This window comes from Pituophis catenifer, unplaced genomic scaffold, assembly GCF_029215685.1.
Source record: "Pituophis catenifer annectens isolate HBS135680 unplaced genomic scaffold, rPitCat1.0.hap2 SCAF_16, whole genome shotgun sequence".
NCBI classification, from domain to species: domain Eukaryota; kingdom Metazoa; phylum Chordata; class Lepidosauria; order Squamata; family Colubridae; genus Pituophis; species Pituophis catenifer.
In genome coordinates, this window is record NW_027256896.1 from 6,262,657 (window position 1) to 6,287,914 (window position 25,258).

At 41.1% G+C, this 25,258-nt stretch overlaps 1 protein-coding gene across 1 annotated transcript in view; it reads right to left on the reverse strand.

The window, feature by feature from the left end:
* The window catches only part of RBFOX1 (RNA binding fox-1 homolog 1), a 238,290-nt gene that overhangs the window by 129,535 nt on the left and 83,497 nt on the right, over positions 1 to 25,258 (reverse strand). Inside the window, exons 4-6 of the mRNA XM_070955384.1 lie at positions 19,545 to 19,637; positions 17,306 to 17,366; positions 9,328 to 9,381 (exon numbers count right to left, since the gene is read on the reverse strand). Coding sequence (XP_070811485.1) covers positions 9,328 to 9,381; positions 17,306 to 17,366; positions 19,545 to 19,637 — 208 coding nt within the window. The remainder of the gene's footprint in view (positions 1 to 9,327; positions 9,382 to 17,305; positions 17,367 to 19,544; positions 19,638 to 25,258) is intronic.

A 25,258-nucleotide genomic window follows, 5' to 3' on the forward strand; every position in this document is an offset into this window, starting at 1 on the left:
CAAACAGCAAACTGACTTTCATTTATAATTCCCATTTAGCCAGAATAAAACTCAGCCATTTATTTTCTAATGAGTTATGTTTGAATTACCTGAGTGAGTTTGCAGTATACATGCACGTTTTCTCATTAGCTTAATTTGCAGCCTTACATACAGACATTAATTTTGATTCAGAAATAAATCCATCCAGTTTCCGTACAACCGTCTTATTAGAAAGGAACTGTCTCCCTTGCGATGAGTTTTTAATAATTGCTCATGAAATGGATTCCATATTTCAGAATTAGGAACTTAATTTCAGGAAGCTGCTAAAATGGGTGATCTTGTGTGCCAGCATCAGTGGGATTCATAGAATCTTAGGGCTGGAAGGGCCTTTGAAGGTCTTCTAGTCCAACCTCCTGCCCATGGCAGGAGATCTTACAACATCCCAGATTAGTTGTACAGTCTTTTTTTTTTTTTTTTGAAAACCTCCATCAATGGAGCACCCACAAGTCTGGGAGACAAGTTATTCCATTGGCTAACAGGAAAAATGGCCAAAATTGTGGAAAGCTTTTGAGAAAAGTGTATTTTCTAAAACTAGCTAATAACACCACTTTTTTTTTTTTGAATAGTATCATAAATTTATATATCAATGGAAAGATAATTTAATCAAGAATGTAATGCAATAACTTTTAGGAAGGATTTGCTATTAGAATAGCAGTTACAGTATAAAGAAGAAAAGTGAAACACATAAGAAAAAATGAGATATACAAAAATTATCACCATGTCAGTTAATTTATTTTTATTTTTATTTTATATTGGATTTCTATACTGCCCTTCTCCCTGAGGACTCAGGGCGGTGTACAGCCAGATTAAAAAACATGCAGAACAAATATTAAAAACAATTAAAAGATATATAAATTTGGCCCAATTAAAACTCATTACCAATTAAAAACGTTTAAAACATTTAAAAAACAGTTAAAAATTTCATCTTAAGCCAGCCCGGCTTGTTTAAATAAATGGGTTTTAAGGGCGCGACGGAAGGCACTGAGGTCTTGGATTCTCCGTATCTCTGGGGGGAGCTGATTCCAGAGGGTAGGTGCCCCCACAGAGAAGGCTCTCCCCCTGGGGGTCACCAGCCTACATTGTCTGGCTGATGGCACCCCGAGGAGGCCCTCTCTGTGGGAGCGCACGGGTCGATGGGAGGTCGTTGGTAGCAGCAGGCGGTCTCGAAGATAGCTAGGCCCTATGCCATTCTTAGTTGGGTAACCTTTAGCATGAATGACGGCCTTACAACGTCTTCCCATGGAGTGAACCAAGTCTTTTAGTTCTGCAGCTGTTCTAAGGTGAAACCAAGATTGAATGATGGCTTCTATTAACTGGGTTTTATTGCTGGGTCGCTTCTGACTAACAAGTTTCTTTAGTCAGCTCCATAGATTTTCAATTAGGTTAAGGCTGTGGTGGAATTCAATTTTTTTTTACGACCGGTACTGTGGGCGTGGCTTGGTGGGAATGATAGTGTGGCTTGGTGGGCATGGCAGGGGAAGGATACTGCAAAATCTCCATTCCCACCCCACTCCTGGGGAAAGGATATTGCAAAATCTCCATTCCCACCCCACTCTGGGGCCAGCCAGAGGTGGTACTTGCCGGTTCTCTGAACTACTCAAATTTTCCAGTACTGGTTCTCCAGAACCTGTCAGAACCTGCTGAATAGCACCCCTGGGTTAAGGTCTGGGCTATTCCCAGGCCATTCCAGCAGTGGAATATGATTATCTTGAAACTCAAAAAAAAAAAAAAAAAAAAAGTGGTGTTATTAGCCATCAAACCTCAAAAATACACTTTTCCCAAAAGGTTTCGCACGATTTTGACCACTACCGTAGTTCCAGGTTGGATCTGTCTTTAATGAGCTTTCATTCGTTGTCACAAACCATGATAGCCTCCAACATGGATGGCTTTCGAAGAGTAATGGATAGATTCTTGGAGAATAAATCTAAAGAGTGCAGGTATTACGATGATCTGAAGTCATTTTCAAGTTATAGTAAATGCCATTGGTAAAGAAATAGTGGTAGAGAGGATCAAGTTTCTGTCTTCGCCTTTCAAGCTTGGTCACCATGAGAAACCAATGCTAAGCTAAGATGAGCTGGGAATGAGGGCAAAAGAAGAAGGGGACGGCAGAGAAGGAGGTGGCTGGATGGAGTCACTGAAGCAGTTGGTGTGAGCTTTTTTTTTTTTTTTTAATTTGATTTATATGCCGCCCTTCTCCAGAGACTCAGAGCGGCTTACAATGCGTTAAGCAATAGCCTTCAACCTTTTGTATATTTATACAAAGTCAGCTTATTGCCCCCACAAACTGGGTCCTCAATTTACCTACCTTAGAAAGGATGGAAGGCTGAGTCAACCTTGAGCCTGGTGAGATTTGAACCTGCAGTAATTGCTGGTCTTAATAGCAGGGTGCTTTCGACCACTGTACTACCAAGGCTCTAAATGGACTCCAGCTTAAATGGACTCCAGAGGATGGTAGAGGACAGGAAGGCCTGGAGGAATGTTGCCCATGGGGTCATGATGGGTCGGACATGACTTCGCAACTAACAACAACAATTATATTTGATTTGATTTAAATCAACTGTGGGTTATATCTTGGCCTGGCCTATTTTCTTTGTCTTGGTTGCACCAATTATTTTTTTTTTTTTATGAGAGTGTAAGAAGTCCTCAGCCTAATGGAATTCATAGAATAGCAGAGTTGGAAGGGACTTGGATGTCTTCCAGGTCAACCCTAGACCCTTTCTGAAAGCCTCCAGAGATGGAGCCCCCACAATTTCTGAAGGCAAGCCCTTCCACTGTTTGATTGTTTTAACTGTCAGAAAATTTCTCCTTCGTTCCAGGTTGCTTCTCTCCTTTGTTAGTTTCCATCTATTGTTTCTTGTCTTGGCTTCTGGTGGCTTGGAAAATAGTTTTACCCCGCCCCCTCATCTTTGTAGGAGCCCCTCAAATATTGAAGCACTGCTCTCATGTCTCCCTTCTTAAATCCTTCTTTTCACTAGACAAATGTTTATATGACCTTGGATTATGGCAACATCTGGAAGATGCCTAATGTCACCTGGCCACTGGCTCTGAATATTGGCAGGAATGATACAGTTACACTCGAGTGGGAAAACTGGATTATAAAAATATTTGCACAACCAGGGATGCACTAAGGCGGAGGAACGTGGTGTAGAGCATAATATTCTTCAAACAACCTCAGATGTATTTGCCAGAAGATTTGAAAACCTCGGGAAATGACAGTGCTTTGAAGCATGAATGACTACCATGTTTCCCCAAAAATAAAACCCTATCTTATATTTTTTGGGCTTGGCCTTATTTTTGGGGATGTCTTATTATTTTGGGGCACATGGAGCAAGACGGGGCTCCTCTTGCCATCTTACCTGATTTCCAGCTCTGTCTCCCTAACCCTAACCAGAGGAAATGGCGGGGACTGGCTTTGCATGCATTTAAATATTTTTGGGGAGGGCTTATTTTCGGGGAGGGCTTATTTTAGCGCATGCACTCAAAAGCCCCAATTGGGCTTATTATCAGGGGAGGTCTTATTTTAGGGGAAACAGGGTAGATCCAAAACTAAGATCAGACTTAGCTCTAAACAGGTATCTGCAATAGGTAAATACTAGACATTAGACAGGTTCACCAGCTAACTCTATCTTCTGCGAGTAAGATATGATAATTCATGCCCTATATTAATACCAGTCTAATGGTGATAAAGATTCTCATTAGGAAAGCCAAATCCTTCACCCCAGGGCTGGCAGTAAAATAGCTCTAGGGGAACTCCATAAGGCTGCATGCCAAAAATCAATAACATGCCATTTTATAATTAAGAGACAAAATAAATGCTAAAAGAAAGTCCAGTAAATTAAGGAAAGTAACATCCAGAGAGATGGAAAGTATTGATTGCAATGTACAAAATATGTGAGGTCCCTCTAGCCTACTCTTTGAAGGCAATTAGAATTTGGACAGTTAATTCTATATATTAGCTGGAGGAGAAAAAAAATCCATGATTATACCATGAACGTATTATGATATTTGTCATTAACGGCAAGTAATTTGTTATCAAGCAACCAGTGTCTCTGATTAATCAATTAGGGAAAGTTCTGGTTGGGTTGCTTCTATATTAAAGCTGATTACAGCAACGATCACATTGCCATAAACAAAAGCCAGGGGTAAAATGAGAAATTGTTTGATGTCTCCTTTAATCCAACATGGAAGAAACAGACATTTATGACCAGGGCATTGGGGAGATGACAGAACGTGTGAAATGATGTTGGCATGCAAATGCTGTGACTTATGTAGGTATTGGGACACACATCACAGAATAAACAGAATTGGAAGGGATTTTGGAAGTCTTCTAGTCCAAACCCTATACCATTCCAGACAAATAGTTGTCCAATCTCTTCTTGAAAATCTCCAGTGATGGAGCAACCACAACTTCTGGAGGCAAGTCGTTCCACTGATTAATTGTTCTCACTGTCAGGAAATTTCTCCTTAGTTCTAGGTTGCTTCTCTGCTTGACTAGTTTCCATCTGTTGCTTCTCATCCTGCCCTCAGGTGCTTTGGAAAATAGGTTGACCCCCTTTTCTTTCTGGCAGTCCCTTAGATATCGGAACACTGCTGTAGTGTCACCCCTAGTCAGTGGTGGGTTTCAAAAATTTTTACTACTGGTTCTGTGGGCATGGCATGGCTTGTTGGGCGTGGCAGGGGAAGGATACTGTAAAATCTCCATTCCCTCCTCAATCCAGGGGACGTTTACTGCAAAATCCCAATTTCCTCCCGATCAGCTAGGACTTGGGAGGCAGAGAATAGATGGGGGCGGGGCCAGTCAAAATTTTTACTACCGGTTCTCTGAACTACTCAAAATTTCCGCTACCGGTTCTCCAGAACTGGTCATAACCTGCTGAAACCCACTTCTGCACCTAGTCCTTCTAGTCCTTCTTTCATTAACCTTGACATATCCAATTCCTGCCACCGTTCTTCATTTAGCCTCCAGCGCTATAATTATCTTTATTGCTCTTCTCTGTATTCTTTCCAGAGTCTTTACATCTTTTTTATAATGTGGCAACCAAAACTGGGTGCAATATTCCAAGTGTGGTCTTACCAAAGCATTAAAAAGTGGTATTAACACTTCACGTGATCTTGATTCTATCCCTCTGTTAATGCAGTCTAGGACTGTGCTGGCTTTTTTGACAGCTGCAGCACACGGCTGGCTCATATTTAAATGGTTGTCCACTAGGACTCCAAGATCACCAAAACTGGTGTTGTCAATTTGGCACCATTGCGGTTTGCTTTAACACAGTTGGTCATCACTACAGATAATTTTAAGGCCCTAATAATGCTGCTTAAAGCCATAAAGTTGATCCTTCAGCATGGGATGATTCCCAGTTAGAGAATCTTGGTTCAGGAGTAGAGAAATTGCAAGTGATTCCATTTCTCTAAATATGTACCATGGGAAAACAGGAACTAAAAATAATTCCCATCCCTCCAAATATGAAAATTGACTGCATTTGAAGAAGTTAAAATTTAGTTCAACTCTTTTAATTCAACATCAGCCATAGCAATTCATAGAAATAGTTGATTTGGGGACTGGAGGCTAGAACATATAAAGAACAATTGCAGGAGTTGGGTATATCTAGTCTAGGGAAAGGCAGGCTGTTATGTCACTCTGGGTGACATGACAGCAGTGTTCCAATATTTGAGGGGCTGTCAGAGAGAAGAGGGAGACAACCTATTCTCCAAAGCACCAGAAGGCAAGACAAGAAACAATGGATGGAAACTAATGAAGGAGAGAAGCAACCTAGAAATAAAGAGAAACTTCCTAACAGTTAGAATAATTAATCATTGGAATAGCTTGCCTCCAGAAGTTGTGGGCATTCCAGTACTGCAGGTTTTTAAGAATAAGTCTATCAGCAGAAGAGTTTGCCTTTGAACGTTGTAAGTGCTCCAATCTCTTGTTAAAAATCACTGGATTTTAACAAGAGATTTGACAGTCATTTATCTGAAATGGTATAGGGTCTACTGTTTGAGTAGAGGTTTGGACTAGAAGCCTCCAAGATCCCTTCCAACTCTACTCTACTCTACTCTACTCTACTCTACTCTACTCTACTCTACTCTACCCTACCCTACCCTACCCTACCCTACCCTACCCTACCCTACCCTACCCTACCCTACTCTACTCTACTCTACTCTACTCTACTCTACTCTACTCTACTCTACTCCACTCCACTCCACTCCACTCCACTCCACTCCACTCCATTCCATTCTGACCTGGGTGGATGGATGGAGACAGATAATATGCAATATGCTGTCAACTTTTTCCATTTCCATTTTAATAAGTGTTGTATTAAATGTATTTAATAAATGTATTCAACAAAAATATTGAAAAAAATAATAAATAAAAGTGTTGAAAAAAATAATTAAATACTTGAGTGGCTTCTTAATTCCTCACTGAGAAAGAATTTTCTGGCCCTGGTAGATATTTTGTACTTCTAATTATTAAATTCCTAAGTATTTCTGGAACAATTGGGAGAAACCAAGCCCAAACTTCAGAATACATTAACATCAGAGGGCATTGCTAGGGGCAGGAAGTCACTATAGAAAACTCATTTATCTAGTTTTCAACCTATTTACTGCCTGAGATAACATCACCCAGCTGCTTGCCCTCATCAGTGAGAACTTATAAAAATATTTCAGACAATGCCTAATGTGGGGATTTCATTTCAGCTGTTTAACAGTTTCTGTATGCTACACTTCATTGGCTATGATTAAGATTGGGATAGGAAATTGTAGAGGCTAAAGGTTCCTTCTTCGCAGTGGCTCAGTGGCTAAGATGCTGAGCTTGTCGATCAGAAGGTCAGCAGTTCAGCGGTTCGAATCCCTAGTGCCGCGTAATGGGGTGAGCTCCCGTTACTTGTCCCAGCTTCTGCCAACCAAGCAGTTCGAAAGCACGTAAAAAATGCAAGTAGGAAAATAGAGACCACCTTTGGTGGGAAGGTAACTGCATTCCATGCACCTTTGGGATTTAGTAATGCCAGCCATATGATCACGGAGACGTCTTCGGACAGTGCTGGCTCTTCGGCTTTGAAACGGAGATGATCACCACCCCCTAGAGTCGGGAATGACTAGCATGCATGTGTGGGGGAACCCTTACTTAAAGGTTCCTTCCTACAGATATCTATGTCGTATGTGCAAATGTGGATGTTCATGCTGTTGACACTTTTGGCTTGCCTGCATATAAAACTAGGAATCTGTTTCAGATCTAGAGTTGAAAAGATCCTTTGGAGCAGATACAAGTGCGTATCTTTTCCTAGCTCATCTAGTACAGTAGCTTTGCAACCCTAAAAATAAATCTATTTAAGAAGATACCAACAGCATAACCCCACATCAGTTTGAAAGCACGTTGCCAAGCTCTCTAACTGGGATCCCATGCTATTGTGCATGACCAGAAAGCACACAACACTTTTCAATAGAAGATGCATGTTGCTCATATGTAGTCTGAAGAACCTGTTGCCAAAAGCCCAAATAGTACAACACTCCCATAATATTAATGCTGGGTGTAAGCCCTGGAGGCCATCTTTTCTTTTGGATGTTCAGGGCTGTCACACTTAGTGCTGTGGGAAAGTGGGAGGGGGGTTGCATGGAGTCAGTAGAGTTATTTAGCCATAACAACATTCTTTTCTCTGAGAGTCAAGGACGTTCAGCCTGCACCTGGAGTGGTGTGAATGGGAGGCATCTCCAGTTGGGACGGTGGATTGATTGGGCCATGTGATGGACATGTGGGTGCAGGGGAAGGGACTTGGACTTTCTTTTGGGTGGGGAAAACATGGGAACTTTCAGATTCGGGTTTTTTCCAGATGTGCCAATATGACATCTCTAATAAAATGGAACTTTGAGGAACCTCAGGCCTTGGTGTTTCCTTTCGTTGGGAGTGTTACTTGGAATCCTGACATTATCTTTTAGCCATTTTTATTTTTGCCGGTATGTACTTTTTTTAACTCCCCTGGCATAGTCACTTAGATGAGGAAAATGCACTCAGTAACCAAGTTGATTGATGAAGGTTTGAAACAAAACAGGTATTACAGTAGAGAAAGGAGAAAAATTCATGACTTCTCTTCTGAATATGAATTTAGCAAATTTTGCATTTGCATAGAGAAGGCAAAGCAAAACTTTGTTATCGTTTAAAATCTGCAATTTTCCAAATTCCCTATCGCAACTCATCTTTTTTTTTTTTAAAAAAGAAAGCATATTAGAAGTGGGGAAAAAAGAAAAAAAATAGTCTACTATCTTAGGAAAGTTGGAGCTCTTGAAAAGCTACCGCTAAGCAGGATCAGACCTCCCTGCCCCTTAGAAGTGGGACCACCAGAAGTATACCAGATTGGTAGGGTAAATTTGAAGTAGATCCATAATATGATGGATCTTTGAGGAAATGCTTGCCTCGGAGTCTTACTTGGTCGGGGGTGTTACTTGGATTAAGAAAACTGTGCGACCCTTGTATTAGAGTAAGCTCTCTATGCAAAGAGTAATACATTTAGGAAGAGAGGGGGGAAGGGAGGGAGGGAGGGAGGGAGGGAGATAAAGACCTTAAATTGGCAACTGTCAAGCACCGGGTTAAATCTGGAGATCCAGGCAGTTCAAATGAATATAAAGATTTATTTCAAATTTAAACTCTCTGCAAGAATCTAACCAACTGGCCATTAAGGGAAATGAGCGGGAGCGGGAGATAAGAGAGGCTGGATTCAGATCTCTTGCAGATGCGAGGGATTCACAACTTATGATGCATTTGACCCCTCCCTCGGGCTCAACCCGGTCATCTTCTACAACAATTAGGACAATATAATCCGGTTTTAAAGGGATGTCTTCTTCAGAGACATTATTTTCTATCAGGGTTTAGACCGAAAAGTTCCCGACTTTGGTTCCTTGGCAAAATATTGATACAAAAGTCCTTCGAAGAAAAGCCTTCAGTGAATCTACCGTAATAGAGATCTGATGCTTTGTGTAAAGCAGTAGCAAACTTTGGATAGTAGGAAATAAAGTTACACCAACCAATGCCTTTTTTTGGATGGCAAACTTTTCTCTCTAATAACACATAATTTGGCATGTTGCCATTAAGCCAATGATTTGAACAAAAGAGAATTAAATGTTAGTAGGATCTAGGAAATTTTATTTGTTCTCGCTTAATAAATATAATTGAATTATGTCAAAGAGACAGAGGCTTCTATCACGTCTATCAAAGAAATAGGCCAGCAGCAACCAATCACATCAGTTGGATAATCCTGTTACCTGCCATCACTAAGATTTCATAGCATGTGTGCTTACCTGCATAGAATTCTGGACTATAGACTGCACCAACAACTGGATTTAATTTCCAACCTGTAGTAAAGACAGGAAACCAAACTTGGTAAATTTGAAGTTATGGCATGATGTTCTAATTACTGTCGGTTTGTGACTGTACAATTTTTATTTTATACCTTTTAAAGAATTGCATTGTGTCCTTCAAAGTGTATCTTTTTCAGAATACCTTTTAAAGTTTCTTAAAAAGCCCCCACCCACCCACTACACACACACACATACACACTTTTTTTTTTAATTTGATTTATATGCCGCCCTTCTCCGGAGACTCAGGGCGGCTTACAATGTGTTAAGCAATAGCCTTCATTCTTTTGTATATTTTTATACAAAGTCAGCTTATTGCCCCCACAAACTGGGTCCTTTAAGTTACTTTAAGTGGAAGTGACCATTAAATGAAGGGGGAATATATGTATCTTTTATTTAAAAAACCACTTTTCATCAATTGAATTTTTTTTCAATACCAGGATATAATTTCAGCCCATTTCATGAAAAGGAGATTCTATTTACCCACTTAATGCAAGTCTGTGTAACTTTGCAAAAAAAAAAAAAAGAAGAAGAAGAAGAAGAAGGAGGAGGAGGAGGAGGAGGAGAAGGAGAAGGAGAAGGAGAAGAAGAAGAAGAAGAAGAAGAAGAAGAAGAAGAAGAAGAAGAAGAAGAAGAAGAAGAAGAAGAAGAAGAAGAAGAAGAAGAAGAAGAAGAAGAAATAACTTTCTTTTCATTTGATGAACAGAGACAATCTTCTTCCTGGTTTTAAATTGGATGGGCTTAAAAGGACTTTACTTTCACAACACGCTAAATCCTAAACCTGGATTAAGAAAACTCCAGTGGTGTACTTATATAACACGCTTGCCCTAATAAATCATTTCATGGCTTAGCATCCTGGCTTGGTTTTCCCAACAATACGTGAGTTCATATATAAATGAACCATGCCTAGCTCTGACTTCTGGAACACCGCCCCCCCAAATAAAATGAGTTATTTTCTTTTGGTAAGTTTCAGACAAAAAATCAAGAACTTTCCCCAAGTTTTTAATGGAAGATAACAGCAGAATTCAACTTTACAAGATCTATCTACCTATTCTCTTATTGCAGTCCTTTAGAATGCAGTATGAACTTAAATTTTATTCTACAAATAAATTAAAAGAAAACTAAGATAGGTTGGAGCAGATAAATACTTGGATGAATGACTGACAGGACCACAAATCACACTGGCAGTGTGTGTGTGAGAGAGAGGGGGGGTAGAAAGAGAGAAAGAGAGGGGGAAAGGGAGAGACAGAAAGAGGGAGAAAAGGAGGAAGAGGGAGGGAGGGAGAGAAAAGAAAAGAAAAGAAAAAAAAAGAAAAGGAAGAAGGCATGAAAGATTTATTTTCTTCCTCCCAAATCTTTCAAGCTGATCTAAGCCAAGTACTCAACCATCAAAAGCCTTTAATTACTCGAAGTGTAATTTTCTAGAATACTTTTTTTATTCTTCACTTCTGCACAGATAAGCCATTTGGGCTGGTTTTTCCACATCTGTCAGACTTCTCTGTCAAAGAAGCTGAAAGATAACCTCAGACATTTTAAGTTATACTAATGGTGCCTCAATTTGTCTTCGGGAAGAGAGAAGAGGGAGATGGGGCTCGGGCAGATGCAGATCGATGATCTCAGCTGAAACCTGCTCTCATATTTCATCTCCTGCCCAATTTGATGGCTGCATCATCTAACTTGGGGAAGCTCACTCTGCAAAGACTTCATTTATCATGAAAATAACAGCAATTAAACTTTACTTTGTCTTGTCAATGAAGTATTTGCTGGCCCATAACTGTGTAGGTTAATCAAGTGTGAGGAGAAGTTTGACATGTACGACTGAGGAACTGCCAAGGAACCAGGTCTCAACCATTAGAGGAGGTAAATTCACCACTGTGGGTGTAGTTCTCGGAATCTGTCTTGCTGTCACAACATGTACCTCAGGTAGAAACTTCCAGAACAGACAGGAAAGGTAAAAAACAACCTGTCTCTTATGCAGATAGATAGACTTAGTGCCTGGGATGAGGAAGAACTTTATTGTGGTTATTAACCAAACAGCTTTCTTCTTATTGTATATGTATATTCTCTTCTAAATTTTATATGTATATACACTGCGTATGTATATAGAATTTACATATACATAAATATAATCAGCCTTTTAGCATTTTTAGTTTCATATTATTTGTCAGGCCTGGAAGCCATCTTTTGCATTGGATCTTCAGGCCTGCCACATTTACTACTGTGGGAAACTGGGAGGGGGGATTATATGAAGCCAGGGTGATATATAGTCATAATAACATTCCTTTCTCAGAGAGTCAAGAACATCTTGCCCTAGTGTCTATGCTTACTTAACTTTATTGTGGTTATTAACCAAACGGCTTTCTTCTTATTGTATATGTATATTCTCTTCTAAATTGTATATGTATATACATTGCGTTTGTATATAGAATTTACATATAAATACATATAATTGGCCTTTTAGCATTTTTAGTTTCATATTATCAGTCAGACCTGGAAGCCATCTTGGATCATTGGATCTTCAGGCCTGCCACATTTACTACTGTGGGAAACTGGGAGAGGGGATTGTATGGAATATGGGTGATATATAGTCATAATAACATTCCTTTCTCAGAGAGTCAAGGATGCATACCCGACGATCAGCTGGCTGGAGCCGGTTTTCAACACTGAATACTCAACACAAAGGATAGCTGATCTCGCGTGCACATGCGCACCAGAGTGGCTTCACACACCACTTTGGCACGTGTGCCATAGGTTCGCCATCACGGACCTAGGATCTCATCGACATTGAGTTAAAACTCGTAAAAAGATATTTTAGGTATTCCCCCCCCCCCCACCCCCCAAGCAGAGGTTTTGGTTTTGATCGAAAAGCTTCACAGGGTCTGCAGTTTTAGCTGCCAGCATTGAAAGGAAGATGAGGAGAGAGAGATTGTCTTTCGGTTAAAAAAAAAAAAGGGCTCTCCTCTATGGATGATTGAGTTGTTGCTATCTTGGACAATGAAAACAAGATATGGCTCTTATTTTTATGGCGTTTTCAAAACTAGTTATTCTGAAACTTGCGGTATTGTGCTACAATCTTCTTTGGCAGTGCTAATCCCTAGAAGCTGCTTGGCTGATCTTCTTTCCTAGCCCTTATTCCAAAGACAAAGCAGAAACTCGGTATTAAGGAGAAAGGTTCTTTCTTCTTCGCCTTTTTTGCTTCTTTCTTTCTTTGTGTTCCCATCTTCTGAACCCTTGAAGACTCAGCAGGCATCTCTCCTTGCCCTGAATCTCTTCCTGCACTCTCCAAATCACTGCCAGGAAATCTTTCAGAAAGATGGGCTGCTTCTTTTCCTTTCCCCCCCCCCACTGTCTAAATGTTGTTTAAAAGGGACACGGTGGCTCGGTAGCTAAGACGCTGAGCTTGTCCATCGAAAGGTCAGCAGTTCAGCAGTTCGAATCCCTAGAGCTGCATGATGGGATGAGCTCCTGTTACTTGTCCCAGCTTCTGCCAACCTAGCAGTTCGAAAGCACATCAAAAATGCAAGTAGAAAAATAGGAACCACCTTTGGTGGGAAGGGAACAGCGTTCCGTGTGCCTTTGGCATTGAGTCATGCCGGCCACATGACCCCAGAAATGTCTTCGGACAGCAATGGCTCTTCAGCTTTGAAACGGAGATGAGCACTGCCCCCTAGAGTCGGGAACGACTAGCACATATGTGCCAGGGGAACCTTTACCTTTTTAAAATGTTTTTTTCTGATAGTACAACTGCACTGTTAGAACAATGCCTGGACCTCAATTTGGCCCTCACGCTTTATCAGAAAGATAAAGCTAGGGCAACCTTTGCACAATTCCATCATTCCTGGTTCCCTGATAGCTCCATCTCCCTATTTCTCCCGAGAGCAGATTGGGCCTCTGCAATCTGTGATCCTAGTCAACTTTCAGCAATGGGGGGTGGGGCAGGGAATCAAAAATTGGGAGCTACTGAAATGAAGAAAGCTTATAGAAGCCAAAGAAGCTTGCTGAAAAGACAGGGGATTTTGTGTGAACGACTGCATGTGAAAAGATTGTGCTTTTAACAAAGCCAGGGTTAATAAGAAGAAAGAGATAAAGAGTTCTGCTCAAAGAATGTGTATGTATATATTCAAATATATATGTTGTGGTCCACCAGAACCCTGCAGAGCTGGCAGAGGAGTTGGAGAGTAATGAGGCTGAGGAAGAACATGGGCCAGTCCTGGAGGCTGGGGAAGGCCCAGATGAGGGCTCTGCATCGGAGGCAGAGATGGGGCCAGGGCCATCGGGGAGTGATGCATGGACTTTGGAGCCTCCAGAGGCTGACAATAGAGAGGCAGAGGAACAGGAGGAGCCTGTTCCCAGTGCATGTATGCAAATAAAGCAGAGAGGACAACTTGGGAGTAGGGCCAAGAGATGATTGGCCCCTCCCATAAAGCTTAAAAGACCAGCAACGGCTCTTGGCCTCTTCGCCGGAAAACAACTGTTGAGAGAATTGCTTCTTGTTTCACTGTATTCATTTCTTGTTGGCGTCTTCTGCTTCTGAACTTATGCCAAGAAAAGCCTTTGACAGTTTGCCTAATTATCCCAAGGTTGGCGATAAACTGAGGAATGGTGTTTTGAAGAATTTGCTTTCATTTACTTTGAACTATGCTGAGAACGAGTTAATTCTCAGGTGTTCTAATAAAGTCTGTTTGTTTTCAAACTGTTTGTATTTAATACTAACTACTTGGGCCTGGGTCACAACAATATACACCAAACCAGAGGTGGTATTCAGCTGGTTCGGACAGGTTCAGGTGAACCAGTAGCGGAAATTGTGGGTGGGCCCATCTTTACCCACCCACCCTGGCTCTATGCTGTCCTATTTAGGCATGTGTCGGCTCCAATCCGCCAGGCTGCCATTCCGGAGGGGAAGACCGCCAGTCCGCAAGTCTAACTACCCCAAACCTGCCGCCGACATGGCCGCTTCTATCCTGGCCACCAGCAAGACCGGCGTAATATCCTGGAGCCCCGATACCTTTTCTTGCATGCTACTGCCGCTGCAGTGAGCCCTAGGGACTGACGTGGAGTTGGTGCTGTGGGTGCCGCCATTTTTGCTGCCCCCTCACAGCTGAGGAAAGACAGCTGATGTTCGGGGCCAGGTGCTTATTGGGAGTAAAAGCCGCCACCCTTGCAGGCTGTCGGGATTGACAAACCAAGATTAATTGCCGATTGGTGGGAGTGCGGGTGAATAGGCGGAAGCTAGGCTAAGGGGGGAGCAATGGGGTGGAGCTGGGAAGGGGAGTGGGAAACTTCAAAAGGTGGTGGGGAGCACAGCGCGGATAGCGCTGACAATGTTTCGCTTTCACAGGAGATTGTCAAAGTGTGCCAGATCATAGGATAAAAACCTTTCACAGCAAACCTGTTTAAAGTGTTTTGTTTCACGTCATTCTGGAACCGGACAGCACATTTTTGAGGCCAATGGCGCACGCATCAGCAAAGCACTTGCACGGAAGGCCAGGCACATGTGCGGAGGTGGCTGCATGCGCGCTCACATCTTTGGTGCTGGGCGAATCGATAGGTAAATTATCTGAATCCCACCTCTGCACCAAACTAATTTAACTTAGGGATAATGCACATATTTTGAACAAACAAAATAAGATGCATTGACCTGTGAGCTTCTTGTTTTTGTTGTAGAGGATGATGACAACCACAACTCTTACCTCAGTACAGGTAGCTGTTGATTTACAACTGTTCATTTAGTGTCAAAGTTACAACGGGACTGAAAAATGTGACCTATGACAGTTTTTCACAGTTATGACCTTTGCAGTGTCCCTTTGATCATGTGATCAAAATTCAGATACTCGGCAACTGAGTCATATTTATGGACTGCGGCTGTGTCCCAATGTCATGTGATCCCATTTTGGGACCTTCTAATGAGCAAAGACAATGGGGAAACACCAGATTCACTTAACAATGGGGTTATTAACTCATTAACTGCAGTGATTCACTTAGCAACGGTTGCAAGAAAGGTCATAAAATGGGACAAAACTCATTTAATCAATGTCTCACTTAACAAGATAAATTTCAGGCTCAGTTGTGGTCATAAATTGAGGACTATCTGTAATGGCATTTGGGGCAAAAGTTAGGGAATAAACAACCGGTCTTCATTTGACTTGTTTGGATTAATTAATAAGAGCTGTGGTGGCACATTGCTTAGAATGCGGTATTGCAGGCTAACTCTGCCCACTGACAGCAGTTCGATTCTCACTGGCTCAAAGTTGATTCAGTCTTCCATCCTTCCGAGGTGGGTAAAATGAGGACCCAGATTGTTGGGGGCAATAGGCTCATTCTGTAAACTGCTTAGACAGGGCTGTAAAGGGCTATGAAGCAGTAAATAAGTCTAAATGCTATTGCTATTAATTATATTTAAATCAAGGTGGTCCAGGGAGTGACAGGTTTTCTCCAAGAAAAATCAGAAAATTTTACAAAGCAGACTTTCTCCATGATGTACTGTAACTTGCTTAATCATGATATGTCAAACCCAGCTCATATTTTGTTTTAATTTTGCCACGATGGGTAGAGATATCCATGATAGGATCATTAAAAAATAAAACTGTCCACTTATCTTTGCCCCACTGTCAATGATGGAAGGAAAATATTTCACAAACGCACTGCATAATGTGTGGAGGATGAAAATAAATATTTTGCATTTGATTCCTTCTTGATCAAGCTGTGTAAAATTTCCTCTCTCTTTCTCTCTCTCTCTTTTTAAAGAAAAGTCAGGGTAATCAGATCCTTCTTTAGAAAGCTACAGGATATTGGAAACAGGCCAAATGGAAGGTTGCAATATGTTCAGTTCCAAAGCTTTCAAAAAGAATTGTTCAAAAGCTGAAATTGATATCCCAGTTTTTTTTTTTTTAAAGGAAAGTATAGAGACAGAAAAGTTTCTGCTGCTGTGACAAAGTACAACGAAGGATCCAGTCTGCAATAACTTTTTAATAATTCTTTGACTGACAATAACAAGAGCAGAAATTAGAGTATTTGGCTAGGGGTCAGAAGAGAAGGTTCAGTTCCCTGCTTGATCACAGCACTGTCACTGATGCTTACTTCAATGTGGGTATGTGGGCTGCTGGGGGTTTGCAGGGGTTTGGGAGAACCTCTAGGTAAGATTCTGGGCAGTTCAGAAAACTCCCAAATCCCACTCCTGGCTGGTCCCTCCCACCCTCCATTTCCAGGAGTCCCCACGCAGCCCATTTTAGATGCAGGTAAGTGCAGAGCGCACGTGGAGGCTCGGTAAGGGTGAAAAACAGGCCTACCAGAAGTTCAGAAAGACCAGAAACAGGCCCATTTCCAGCCCCCAGAACCTGGGGAGGCATTTTCATCCTCCCAAAGGCTCGAGGAAAGCCTCAGGAGCCCGTGGAGGGCAAAAACATGCCCCCCCCCCCACCATGGTGCAGGAGGCTGACTAGGCCATGCCCACCATGGGTCCTCATTTTACCCACCTCAGAAGGATGGAAGGCTGAGTCAATCTTGAGCCTGGTGAGATTTGAACTGCCAAATTGCAGGCAGCAGAAGTAACCTGCAGTACTGCATTCTAACCAATGCGCCACCACGGCTCTTTAGCTGACCAGGATAAGGTTATGTAGCAGCGGTGAAATCTGGCCAAATCTATCCGACTTGTGCAAACTGGAAGCGCCGGCAGCGGGATGCTCCACCCACCTGCTGGGACATCATTACATCCCATTTTTGACCCTCTGTGCATGCATAGAAGGCTCTGCGCATGTGCAGAAGAGGCAAGCATGTGCGTGCTTCTTCTGCACATGCACATCCCTTGTGCTCCAGTTCCCGAACCGGTAGCGAAGGTAAGTGGATTTCACTGCTGTTATGTAGTCCTACCTTAGGCAGATCAGGAAATGGAAACTAAGAAAAAAACTCAATTTCTAGTTCTTACCGTTTGTATAAGGGTTAACTGTCTTCTTATTCGTCATGACCCGTGCTGTTGCATTATTTACCTAAGCACATAGAAAACAAGAAATCAGTAACACTTCTTCAAGATTAAAAAGGTCCATGATAATAATGAATGCATGCTTTATTTTTTGGCATTTTAAAATGCAATTTAATTTATTTCCCCCAAATTAACAAAATAATAATAATAAAACTAATAAAAGGCAGGAGGCGCATAACAAAATCATACGATTTATAATTACATTTACTCTCATCGTCGTTTTATAAAACTTACAAATCATTTCAATAAAGTAACACCATTTCCTTTAAAGTTTAATAAAGAGACATTAAAAGCAAATTAAAAGGCTTTGCATAATTGAAGATTTAAGAGCATGCTTCTTTTATATATTCCATGGTAACACTGAAACGATAAAATATTTAAAAACAGAACATTAAAAAAAACTGTATGAAAGAGCATGCAGTGGAGTAGAAAGGGGAAAGAGACAAGGTACGCAAGGGGGGAAAAATAAGTAACATCAAAAAAGAGAACGAAAAAGTAAAAAAAATAGAGAAGGACAAATCTTAGCAGTGTGCAACATAACCCTTTCAAAATGTACCATTGGAAAAGCAACACGTAGCATTCAACATCGGGGGAACATGAGCCTCGTTTATTCATTGCAAGGAAACTAACAAAACCATTCAAGCTTTCAAAAAACCACAGCTAACGAAAGGATAAAAAAGAGGGTGCATTATTTAACACAATATGGAATTAACGATCTGAGTAAGATGTGCACAAAATTCATATCCTTAAGTTCAGTCAGTGTCTCCAAGGCTTGCTTAAAACGGACACTCATTGACAGGCGTACCGAGATAATAGAGATAGAGAATAATAATAATAAAAAATAAAAATAAAAAATAGAGAGCATCAAGAAAACTTAAGACGACAAGTCAAAAAAATTCATGTGGTAGATATCAGCGCTTTAGATAAGATACGTGAAACGGTAGATGGACTTCTCCACTTACCAGTCAGCACCATCGCCAGAATGGGGCATGTATACAGTTACCATGGTTACTGAGATGGTGAGGGCCCTAAGAGCTACCGCCGAAAAGGGAGAATGGAAAGGCAAAATATGCAACATCTTACTCAAAAACGACAGCAATTTTCAATTGGTTTTTTCTTTCTTTCTTTCTTTCTTTTTTTCGCTTTTAAGATTCTAACAAATACAACTCAGGCAGTGTTGAATTGGATCCAGTGGTTTAAGGATATATATAGATATAGATATACCGTAGATATAGATAGATAGATAGATTTATCTATAAATCTTTATATGCAATGAGATGATCACTTTTGGGAATGAAAATTAGAAGGAACTTTAAACCTTCTGAGAATTTAGCTGGGCATTTGTCCAAAATGGAAACAAAGTCCATGTTTATTTGTTTGTTTGGTGAATCTAAATGAATGGCTATTCAAATGGGAATTTTTCTGGGGTAGTTAGCCAAAAGATAATTTGGAAAGCCACTGTAAATCCTGCATCAAACCTGCAATTAAAAGAAAAGGAGGAAAAAAACAAAAAAGAAATAGAATTCCCAAATAAAGGTTCAAACAAACAAACAAAAAAAGTTAAACGCACACACACACACACACAAATAAAATAATGCCTTATTGTTTTGCTTCAACATTTAATTTTGAAAGTTTTTCCAATTTTTTTATTATTTTTTTTTAAATCTATTGCACCCATCAACTTACAAAACCTTTCAGATCATAGCACGGTATTAAAGCTCGTCACACGTCTGGCATACAATTTTCTTTTTTTTTTTAGCTGTAATTACGATGGTTAAAAAACAAAAACTGGGAAAAAAATGTAAAAAAACAAAACAAAAACCACGTACAGAAAGGAAATCATAAAATAACCAAACCAAGTTAGGCCAGGTGTATATATATATATACATATATACATACATATACGTACTTACATACATATAATATATATATATATAAAAATTGTACATTATACAATATTGTATCGTATTATATAATAGGTCGTAATCGTAACTATATATAACATATTCCATATATATATGTGTGTGTATATATATATATTTATATATATATATAAATAAAATATCTCAATGGGAAGGAAAAAGGGAAACACAGAAGAGACATTAATGATGGATCTGAAACAACGAATGAGAGTGAGGCAAACATTTATAAAAAAGATGAAAAGGAAAATATTTTGAACATGCACCTCGATTTTACGGCCCTCTACCACGGTGCCGTGTAATTTCTCCCTCGCCCTTTCCGCATCAGCACTATTTTCGAAAGTAACGAAACCAAATCCCTGCATGCAGGTGGGAAAAGGGAAAATAACATGCATATCATTATTTCAGACAACCACTTCTTTGCTCATGTTTCTTTCTTTCTCTTTCTTTCTTTCTTTCTTTCTTTCTTTCTTTCTTTCTTTCTTTCTTTCTTTCTTTTCCTTTCTTTCTTTCTCTCTGCCTCTCTTTCTTTCTCTCCTCTATCTCTCACTCCCTCTTTAATTTAAATTGGCTCTCATTTCTGTCTTCATTTCTGTAAACATGCAAATTAGAAAGAAATTATAATCATACCCAAGATGTGCAATTAAGTAAAGCAACCAATGTCAACAACTTTTTAATCTTTCTTTTCACGAGTTAGTTTAATCGTCTCCTGAAGAATATCAAAGAATTGAACACCAAATACCTTTTATTTTATTTTTCTCTAAATTTTCACTACAGGGGAAAAGAAATCTAATAAAAAAAAGAAAAAACAAAACAAGTTCAAATCAATGGAACCATGTCATCACATTGAAAACAAAACTAAGAAGAAAAACGATGAGAGAGAAAAAAAAATGTGAATTCACTTTTTAAGGGCATGCAGATCTGATCAACAGAATAATAAACTTTGTGCAAATTAAAATGTGGGTACTGATTTCAACACTCAATGCAAACCCAATTGAATATATTGGCTAGTTCGATGTGTCATTGTGGAGCAAAATAATAATAATAATAATAATAATAATAATAATAATAATAATAATAATAATAATAATAATAATAATAATAATAATAATTTCTCACATGCAACACTGGAGTTGTTTATAATTGGGATGTCATCTACTGTATTTACTTCTTTTGGTCTTAAAGAAAATAAAATGAGAGGGAGGGGAAACAAAGAAGAAGGAAACAAACAAACAAACAAAAAAGAACTACCAACAAAACAGAATTGGGTTTGAAACTAAACATAACCTTTCTACATTTAATATAATCATGTAGTATGAATAAATAGATAGTACAGCTCAGAGAGCAAATAATCATTCCTGAACAATATCTGCAGTGCTTTTCATTCAATAATAGTAGACATTTGTCACAAGGTTGATTGAAACACAGTTTGTGTTCTATATGCAGTGAAATGTTGAAACTGAGTTTGTTTGCCCATCTCCTGAATTAAATCTGAGAGTTCACTGTCAATCAGGAAGAACATTTGGGTTTTATTTTATCCAGCCAATGAACAGATTCAGAATTGTGAGAACGTTCTGACCAAGTGGCTACCATGAGATGCTTGAACATTTACAGATGGTGATTACCATAGACCAAAGTCCCAAAAGCAAATCGGTGAGGTCATGGTCCCCTCACCCCTGATAACCTAAAAATGTGGTCTTTTTAGAATTCCATGGTTTTCTTTCCATTTGTGTTGTCGTCGTTGCAGCTGTTTTGAACAGGTGGACACCCCAAAAGAAAGCATTGCATGAAAGCCTACCAGCAATTTACCAATTTGCAACATTTTTTTCTAAGAATGCAATGAGGCCTCTCTGGAATATATTATTTTGATCCCCCGAAAAACCCCAGGAAGCTGATAATTTGCAATAGGCTAGCTTCCAGAGCCTGGGGGAGGCCATTTTCATCCTCCTGGAGGCTCAACAAAAGCCTCTGGAGCTTGGGGAGGGTGAAAACACCTCCCCCCCCCATGGTGCAAGAGGCTGAGTAGGCCACGCCCACCATGGCCGTGCCAACCCAGCAACTGGACAGAGAACCAGTTGCTAAAATTTTTGAATCCCACCCCTGGCTGTTCTGAGTCAGCATTTGCAATAATGATAGGCTGCTTACTCCCGAGTAACCCCCCCCTTTTATAACAGTGCAGTAACAGTCTTTTATTCATGTGGATAAACAAAAAAAAAAAAATCAAACATAATTATTCCCAACAAACCTGGTTCTGCCCAAGGAATCCAAATTGTCTGTGACAACTGGCCACTCCCAAACCCCTCCCATTTATTTTCCAGCCAGGGAGGGGTTGACTAGCGTCTACGTCTTCCTTTCCCTGAGAGCCGGCTTATTGTTTTCCTTTGCTCTCCTCTCCTTTTCCCTCTGTGCGTACGCACATCTGGGATGGGCCCCATCTGTTCCTCCCTCTCACTCAGCTCAGGCCCCGAAGATAGCTGCCTCTCCACCTGGGGGAGAATGGAAGGCCCTCGCTCTGCCTCTCTCTCTGTTGCTGCTTCCTCATCTGAGCCTTCCAAAGTCTCCGAAGCTGGCCCAGGCTCTCCCTCAACCTCCTGTTCATCTGACTCTGCAGCTAGCTCTGCTGGCAGCCGACGGGCCACAACATAAGCACACCTCTTCTTGGTTGCTAAAATAAACATAAAAGCATCCCACTCAGCCAATAATCATTTCTTGGAAAGAGTTTCATCAGTCCAGATGAGAACTGATTTTTTTTTTTTAAAAAAAAATGCAGATTTGTTTGGGTTTTTTTTCTCTCCTGCCCAAATAGAAGACTATAGAGAAATGGGGTAAAGGATCCTGCCGAATTGACTGTATTTCTGTAGTTAACTCATAGCTTATGTCGGTTCTCCACTAAGGACGAGATGTTGGCATTTCGTACTTGGTTCACACCTTGGTTTATAAAGATGTAAGGAAGACCAAGGTTACCTTCATCAATTCACTGCATATCAGAACAATTAATTATTCGTTGCTAGAATTTGCTTACAGTATTATGCTCGGGGTGAGTAGAAAACATTTGCAGGTTGCCCATAATGGAAATTAAAAGGCCATCTCTAAATGTATTGGCCAATGTATTCCCACCAAATTCTTACCACCCAAATCCAATCATGGAGTCATCATGGATGGTGACAAACGTTGATTTCTCAAAGGACCCAGTAACTGGGAGACTTTTGTCTTGGCAATAGCACATATTAGAGCCCTTATTTATTTCAAAGGAGGCAGCAGAACTGTGGGCTGGCTCTCCACAGAAGTAGAACGCTCACTTCTTGATTCTCCCCAAATAGGTGACTATCACCAGAACAAGGGAAAGATATGTTCAAAGGAGGATCCCTCTTCAACTGAGAATATCTTCATTTGATCCATTGAGAATGCTTTCTATCACAAATTGCTGCTTTAGCAAATAGATATATACACAGAAATACACAGACACATACACACACAAAAAAACAAACAAATTCATTTGCTAGAGCAGAACATTATCTATCTATCTATCTATCTATCTATCTATCTATCTATCTATCTATCTATCTATCTATCCATCCATCCATCTATCCATCCAGTTCTACTTTTGATGAGAGGACAAAAGAGAGAGAAAAGTCATAATAGCATGGAAGGAAAAAAAAAACACCAGATTTTTCCTACATGCTATTATGGAGAACATGATCTATTATGAGAAATAGAGTTTCTCAAAAGATGTGAACCAGTGAGATGGCACCATACCCCCCACACCCCGTTTTGGGCCTAGGCCTCCCTGAAGCCTCCTGGGAGCGAAAATGGGCTGCGGGGGAGGGGAACTACATACCCCGCACCCCATTTTGGGCCCAGTAGGCCTCCCTGCACTTACCTAGGAGCCAAAATGGAGTGTGTGGGGACTCCTGGAAGGGGCAAGGCAGGAAGGGCCGGGCCAGCCAGCAATTTAACTACCAGTTCATCCGAATCAGCCCGAACCGGCTGATTTCCACCACTGATCTGGGGAAACCCAACTCTAAAGCCCCCTCAGGTTTCCCCCATAGTTAAAATTGCAATTTTCCTCCCTCGGTCCATGCAGTCCATCGCATCAGGTTGCAGTCCAAAGTTCATCAGGACTCACACCCTGCCTTCTTGCACCTGGTGGGAATATCTTTGGCTCTCAGAGGAAAGAATTTTATTTTGGTTACAATCCCTTTGCTATATCTATCTCCCCCCCCTTCCATTTCCACGGCCTCCGCTGTGGGAGCCCTGAAGATGCCAGGGAAAAAATGGCTCCCGGGCTGACATATGGGGTACAATCCAAGTTGGAGGACCCTTAAAATTCTATGGGATGGTGCAATGGGGATTTCCCTTCTTGATAGACTGCTGAGTTTTCCCATACTCAGCAGCCACACTGACTAGACATGTGCCAGTGAGAAAATGATCTTTCCCCCATGACGCTCCCTTGCAATGAACTGAAGTTCTCCAGGGACCCTTGAATAAATTTGACTACATTTTAAGACTTTGGGGGATATTGAAAAAGATGAATAGCAAGGAGATTTGCACAGCTCTAATTATTCTCTTCTGAAAACATTATTTTAATTTTTTAAAAAAACTCCCTGTAATGTTTCCCACCTGATTTTACAGAGAGCAAAGATTGCAGGGGGTGGGGTGGGGGTGCAAGGAGGAACAGGGTAGGAATTTAATTGTTATTTGATCTGGCAGTTTTGCCTTTTAATTCCTAATTGTCGTATCTGATTTGCTCCCAAGCTTAAGCTGAGTGGCGTTTTACTTTAGAGAAGAGGATCTTGACTCTTTCTCTGTGGAGATTCTCAGTCATCCAGGTTACAGTTTGTCTCAAAGGTAGGGTTTTTTTATTTTTCCAAAAGGCAACTGGACTTTTTAGCTGAACAATGTGATATATGCAATGCAATGCAATGGGACATGTGCAGATCTACACATTGGTGAAACAAACAAACAAAAAACCCTTTCGTGAACACATGGCACACCATAGGAGAACAAATCCACCAGGATTGGATTCAGCAGTCCATCTGCATTTGAAAGACAAAGACAGTGGTGGGATTCAGCCGGTTCGGGCTGGTACGGGTTAAATTGCTGTCTGGCCCCTCCCCTTCCCTCATCTTCCAGGAGTCCCCCAGTGGCCTGTTTTTGTTCCCAGGAGGCTGCAGGGAGGCCTACTAGGCCCAAAACGGGGCATGGGGGTGGGGCAGGCACCCCCTGCAACCGATTTTTGCTCCCAGGGAGGTGCAGGAGGCCAAGTGCTGCCTGTCACACCCCTGGCCACGCCCACCCAGCCAGTCATTAGGGCAGAGAACTGGTTGTTAAATTATTTGAATCCCACCACTGGACAAAGGCCACTCTTTTGAAGACAGCAAAGTCCACGTTCTGGATAGAGTGGACATTGGTTTGAAAGAGGGGTAAAAGAGGCCATATATGTCAACAATGAGCAGCCCTCTGTCAACTGAGGGGGAGGGATAAGATACCCCCAAACTCCAGTCTAAAACACAGTGCTTTCACCAGTTCCAAGAAGATTCCATAACCAATTGCACACTGATTCAGGTGACCCTGAGGGCACAGAAAAACCGCCAAGTGGCTTCAAGAGCTCTCAGGGAGAGAGCTAATGACCAGAGGACTGCAAAAAAAAAAAAAAAAAAAGAAAGGATCCTTCCAACCCCACCCATCCATCCTGTTAAAACTAATCCTTCCAACGCCTCCACCATCCTGTCAGAATCGATGAAGCTTCAAGGTGTTGGTGACTATCTTTAAAGTGCTCCATGGCTTAGGGCCTGGGTATCTACGAGACTGCCTTCTGCTGCCAATAGCCTCCCACCAGTCAGTACGCTCGCACAGAGAGGGGCTCCTCAGGGTGCCGTCGGCCAGACAATGTCGGCTGGTGACCCCCAGGGGGAGAGCCTTCTCTGTGGCAGCACCCGCCCTCTGGAACGACCTACCCCCAGAGATACGCATGATCCCG